The following is a 6,416-nucleotide window of genomic DNA, read 5'->3' as shown; positions in this document are numbered from 1 at the left end:
TGTTATTTTTAAATAACAGTACTTTTATTCAATCCAGGATCTTCTACGGCATTGGAACAATAATTTCTCACTCGAATATTTTGCTCTAATTAGTCTTCGATTAGAATTTTCTTCTTCACTTCAACCCTGTTTAGGAGCTTCTGTGTACATGATTGAGAAGAAGATTGTATGCTTATTTAATATTCATATAATTACAGAAAGTAAATATGTTATTATTTTTATTATATAACAATTATGCAAGTTTTATAACAATCTAATATTGCCAAATATATATATATATAAACATAATTTTAATTTTCGGTTTAGCTTTAGTTTAATTGGCACAGTTAGTATTGCATTTTTCTTTTGATTTAAAGGTTTAGTTTATGAGTTAAAAGTAGGTATTGTATAGAAAAATATAATTTTAATTATTTATTATTTATTATTTATAAAACATTGTAAATTAATGTTTAAGATGGTCTTTTTCTATTCTAATCTCACTTCACTACTGTCTTTAAATCTAAACACTTCTTTTAACATTAATCTTAATCCCATTATTACAATACTTAATTTTATTGTTATAGTAATTTAAAATCAAAATTTCCCGTAATTCTTTTGAATCTATATACATCAATTAGGGGGAAGAGGGATAGAGGAAGAAATCTGGAAAACAAAATGGATTGAATCTCAAAAATATTGAAAATTTCCTGGAAACAGAACAAAAAAAAAATCACAGACACAATATAAAAAATGAAGTAAAATACAACCGAATAAGAGCCAAGAATCTCATAAAAGAACAACAACAACAACAAAAAACAGACAAAGCACAAAAGTCGCACTCAAGAATCCAAGAAATTTAAACCGCTTGGTTGATTCCTAAAATCGATTTGTTTGTTTAAGTTTAATTTAGGGTATATTTGATAAATTATTAAAAAAATTTATTTAAGTGAAAATGAAAATTTATAACATTTAATATTTTAAATATGTTTGATAATCATATATTTTTTTTACCTAATATAAAATATTTAATCAAAAAGTGTTGAAGAAGATAAGTAGATAGGTAGTTACTTATAGAAAATCTTAAGTTGATTTTATTTTATTAAAAAATTAAAATAAATTATTTTTTAAAAAATGATATATTCAAATTACCATATTTATCTTTTATTCAAAACTATTTAAAATAATATATTACTAATATTAAATTTAAAAAGTAATAATTTTTAGAAAAAATCTACATTTACTTTTACAAATAACATAATTATATTTTGTACTCATCTTTACTAATTTACCAAATAATTTTCTAATATAAATTCAGTACTTAATTCAACAACATTTAAAATTTTAATTTATCAAACGCACACTTAGTCAATAAAGCTTAAATATTGCTAGCAAGAATTGAAATCTTAATTTCTTGAGTATTTATATTGAAATCTAATTTTATGTGAATTTTATTCATTTACATACCAAATTTTTTTGTTTTTTTGTCCATATATATTTTATATTAATTTAATTCTATTTTATATAATTATATTAGGATTTTAAAATTGTAGACGTAAACTATAAAAAAAGCTTAAATTTATTTGAATTCAATAGGGCATGTGTTGAATTCAAAAAAAATGAAAAAGGAGATGTGAAAAATGAATGAATAGTATGCAAGTCTTAAGAGTATCACTCTCTTTTTCATCTTTCTAAAACAAATAACAAAATTAGTTATTTAGACTCACAATTAACCAGATCATGCAACAGCCGTCCAAATATAAAGTAATAAGCCGACCTGCCGCCGTCCTTAGCTGCCTTGCATGCAACACCAATTGCACCTATATTTATTAAACATTTAATTCTACTATATGTATTTTGTCAAAAATTATAATTATAATTTAGTTATTTTTAAAACTTTAAATTTTCATTCATTAAAATTTGAATATTTTTAAAATATGACGTGGCATTCATATTATCACATATATATATAATATAATATAAATTTATTATTTGTACATATCATTCACTAAAAATTTAATTAATAGATTAATAAATGTCATTTACTTTAAAAATTAAAAAATTAAAATCGATTAAATTATAAATCAACAATATGGTATAATAGCAGAATTTAATTAATTTATTTATTTGATGTTGTTTTTATTGTCACGAACAGAGCTCAGCCAAGGGTTTATTTTTTCCAAATCATTAAAACTTAAAATCTTACAAAAGAAAAACAACAATAGATGCAATTTCTTCGAAAAGCACCTTAAATAAAAGATCCAAGGGTGGGAGTTGGACCTTGAAATCATACACCCATTTTGCAGATGAGGCAATCATTAAATGGTGACTTCCAGCTCCTCCACTGCCATTTTGTCATTGCTAGAATCCCTAATTTGGAGCATTTCTTTTCCAATTCTTCCACAATGGTGCTGCTTACTGATCATCGGATCTGATTCCATCGTGCTACCAATTTTCCAATTCAATTACATCATTTCTCTCATTTTGCTTTTACAATATTATTTAATAATTCGATGGAAACAAATGTTGTTTTTACCTTTGGTGCAAAATGGCGATTGAACGAATTTCGCAATTTTTAAAGCTGCGTAAACAAATAAAAAATGTTTCTTTTATCAGAAAATAACTTTGAAGCAAGTCTTTGGTAGTACGTGAGATTTAAAATTATTTTTTATATCTATTTTAAAGTTTTATGTTCTTACCAATTTAAACTTAGTTATGTACAAATTATCACGTGTTTTATATGTATTGATGAAAGACAAAAGTCATGATTTTAGAGAAAAGAAATGAACATGAGATTAAACACTTTGTAACTACCAAAAGAGGCTAAGCTACAATCATACGTTAGGGGTCGTTTTAATATTTTATGTATAACACTTGAAGCAATCTTTTTATAACTCTTCATAAATAACAAAGGTCCAAGGTAGACGTGTGTTTTGAATGTAATGAAAAAAAAACTTAGATTTAACCTTTAATGTTTATTTATTTTATCATATTGGTCTTTATTTGTTTTAAGTTTATTTTAACTTTTAACCTTTAAAATTTAGTCAAATTATTTGCTTTTAGATAAAAAAGCTGATTGAGCTGTTAAAATTTTAATGGCATTGATGTAGCAGCTCACGTGACATTTCAGGTATACTTTCCTGCTAATATGAATAAATTTTCTGAAAGTTTTTATATTTTCTTTTTATATTTTATTTTTTTATGAATTATACATGGACGGCGGCCATACAAGTAGCTACATCAATGCTATTAAAATTTTAAAATTTTAAATGTTATTTTTCCTCTAAAAATAAATGATTTAATTAAAATTTAAAAATTGAAGGTCAAAATGAACAAAAAATAAAAGTAAAAGTGCAAAATAAATAAATATTAAAGACTAAATTTATCATTATATCTAATAATAATAATAATAATAATAATAATAATAAGCTTTGTAAAAGCCTAAAAGAATTAGGCATATTTAAGATTGATGTGTGAAATTGTTTAGGTGTAGACAGGTAAAAAGATACTGACCGGCTGCGTGCATACTCATCATCCATTAAACGGTACCAATTTTTTCGTTCTAATTTAATCGGTTGTCCTCGAAGCGGCAAGCGGTAAAAATTGTTATTCTTCACAAGTTCGATCATCGCTTTTTGCAAAAATATACCATGGCTCACAACTGCTATCTTCTCTTCTTTCCTCTCCCATAACCTAAACCATTGAATTAAGCAAGTATATTATCCAAGTTCTTGGTTTTTCATTGGATTTCATCATAGAATATTAAAAAATCCAATGAATATCAGAGTAAGATTCCAATTTTTGAACATATAAATACAAAATTTTATTTTGAACTCACCATTTGAGGAACTTAATTGTCCTAGCTTGAATTTCGTCGTGGCTTTCTCTTTCATCTGATTTCCACAAAACATCATCTTCATTTTCAATCTGATTAATAGTGAATTGTTTGTGTTAATTAATGTTATTGGCATTGCAAAATATTTAAGATAAATTATGGAGTAAAATAGTACTTACCAATGAAAAATCAACTGTAGGGAAACGAGACCGATATTGACTAATATTTGTTCTCTTATCACATTCTAATATTCCCTACAACCAGATCAAACCATAACAAGGTGAATTACGATTTTGATTAAAAGATGAGAAAATTAAAAGTAAAATAGAGTTATTTTTCTTTTAAATCTAATCTATTTATTTTATCAATTTTAATTTATTTGTCATCCTCATATCAAATAAAATAAAAGGAATCTCAATTTTTTTTCATTTTTTTATTCTAACTAAACACAGTGACGAACAACGAGTGCAGCTTCCATGTGGGGACTGGGGAGAAGACAACACACAACACGGTCCAAATCAATGCTTAATTGTTTGACAGATTATTATCTTTTCAATAATTAATGCATAGCTGTTAAAATGATGCGAAAAGAGAGGAAGCTGCGACGGCAACAACATACCATTCGTTCTCGACAAAGCTCATATGCTACAATTGGTGGCCGACTATTGAAAATCGCGGATGTTTGATTGCTATTTACATTTGAATCCTGGCATGAGCTGACGTCTAATGCATCTGCTTGCTCTTTACCCCCAAACATCCCTACTGCCGTTTCCAATGTTCTACAGTTGAACAATTCAAAAACATTTTAATAGTGAAACAATGAAAGCGAAAAAAAGTATTGCGTTAGAGAAAATAAAGGAGGACGGTTGATATGTGTAACGATCGGATTTTAAAACGGTTAAATCAAGTGGGTGTGAAATAGGAGAAAAAGTGTAAGGTACCTTGTCATGGGGGAAACGATGACAACTTCAACCTCATCGAGCAGTCCAGTTTCACGAACATGTTTCCTCTCAGCAACAACCTGTTCAAAAACATTAATCCCAGCATAGCAAGTAGGGATAATTTATAGATTTGAATTGAAGTGTGAGAGCTGCGTACGGATTCTAACTCACCTGCAGCCGGCCAAGAGAGGAGAGTTGAGCATCCAAAAACTCGAATGATGTTAGCGGATCACGACTCTTGTCTGATTCTAGATTATGCATTCCTTCTGCATGCCTCACCTGATGAATTGTTCATACATAAATATTTTTATTCAAAATTCTTGAGTTGATTGCTTGTTTAAAACTGAAAGAGTAAAAAAGAAGAAACGAACCAGATGAAGAATTTTATGGGAAGACGCTGCAATTGTATCCATTTTCTGCAGATGCGAAAAACAGAGGAAAATAACACAAAACCGAACAAGGCAGACAACTCATAAATATTGAATGCGTGAGGTATACTAGACACGAGGAAAGCAATAAATTAAATTAAAATTCGAGACCTGAAGTTTTTAAAAAGAAAAAGCCATTGTCATTAGTCCCACAGACAAAGTATATAAACTTTTTTTTCCCTTTCGTCTTAGTTGACAACCTCGAAGCTAACAACTTTTAACATACTATTAATCAAACAAGAAGAAAGAAGAACAAAAAAAAAAAAGGCATTGCTAATGTTACTGTACTTGAATATAGAAAAAGTTTGTTGCAGAAATTAATCTCCCATTACAACTCTCGCTCCTCAATAGCTGTGCAAGGTTGAAAACTATATAGTATAGATTTAAATATACATATTTCTGTGCATCATAATTGACTTGGCCTCCCCACATCCCATCCATTCATGCACGATAATCCAAATTCCGTTGACGAATAAAAGACCATGACAATTAATATGATCCTTACTTACTGATCGAAGGAAATTTCCCAGGTAATTGCCTGCGCAGAGAGAAGGAGGAAACTAGTGCAGGTATTTGATTTTTCTGAGCTTCCAACTGAACTTGCTATTAAATTATTCTATAAAGAGAGTGATATCATTCAAAGATAAGAAAATCAATCATAAGCTTACGGGGTGTTTACCCAGAGCAGTGAGGGAATTTAAAAGGAAATTTCGATAAGTGTCTGATAGGATGAAATATTCAGATAAAATTGGTCAACCGGTCAACTGTTCATGCTGGTGGAAGGCAACCAGTGTTGTTCCAATAGGGTCGGAAGCGTGTAAATTATTGTACTAAAAAATCACACAAAGTTCAATTTCCAGGGAAGAGAGGTGGATCACATGGATCTCTTAAATACCAAGTCTTTCCTTAGACAGAATATCCCTTCTATAGTAATTTAATAGCACAATTAAATACTACTATTATACCCTCAAATATTGAAAGAAAAATAGGACAAGAAAGAACACAAGAGATTTAACGAGGTTCGGTAAATTATACCTACGTCCTCGGGCACTAACACCAGATGATAACTTTACTATCTCCAAAGTATTACAAACAAATAGAATTCCTTAAGAATTCTCAAATGGGAGAAGAGAGAAAACTAAGAGAGAAAGATTGGTTGGGATGATTGAAATGAGAAATGAGAAGGCCTATTTATAGTTGAGGTTCAATGACCAAACAATAAATAGCCCATTATCT

General features: G+C 28.5%; 1 protein-coding gene across 7 annotated transcripts; it reads right to left on the bottom strand.

The window, feature by feature from the left end:
- Positions 1-501: 501 nt before the first annotated feature.
- On the bottom strand, positions 502-6,049 carry LOC107957851 (phosphoglycerate mutase-like protein). Of its 7 annotated transcripts, none has more exons than XR_005927243.1 (11): positions 5,124-5,853; positions 4,924-5,031; positions 4,753-4,832; positions 4,431-4,590; positions 3,991-4,065; positions 3,815-3,903; positions 3,490-3,669; positions 2,513-2,557; positions 2,224-2,421; positions 1,704-1,796; positions 502-686 (listed from the first exon to the last, which is right to left on the bottom strand). XR_005927243.1 is itself a non-coding variant. In XM_041113941.1 (10 exons), the coding sequence occupies exons 2-10, from the start codon at positions 5,163-5,165 to the stop codon at positions 2,295-2,297; spliced, it is 906 nt and encodes a 301-aa protein (XP_040969875.1). In that variant the 5' UTR covers positions 5,166-5,168; positions 5,860-6,049; the 3' UTR covers positions 2,075-2,294. The 7 variants fall into 7 exon arrangements, 5 of the variants coding, with proteins under 5 accessions (XP_040969875.1, XP_040969874.1, XP_040969871.1 ...); XR_005927242.1 differs by lacking the exon at positions 502-686 and having other exon boundaries at positions 1,538-1,796; positions 5,124-5,168; positions 5,469-5,853; XM_041113941.1 differs by lacking the exons at positions 502-686; positions 1,704-1,796 and adding an exon at positions 5,860-6,049 and having other exon boundaries at positions 2,075-2,421; positions 5,124-5,168.
- Positions 6,050-6,416: the final 367 nt, after the last annotated feature.

This window comes from Gossypium hirsutum, chromosome A05, assembly GCF_007990345.1.
Source record: "Gossypium hirsutum isolate 1008001.06 chromosome A05, Gossypium_hirsutum_v2.1, whole genome shotgun sequence".
Classification (NCBI taxonomy): Eukaryota; Viridiplantae; Streptophyta; class Magnoliopsida; order Malvales; family Malvaceae; genus Gossypium; species Gossypium hirsutum.
Note: the sequence above shows the minus strand (reverse complement) of the source record. Positions and strands in the feature narration are given on the sequence as shown.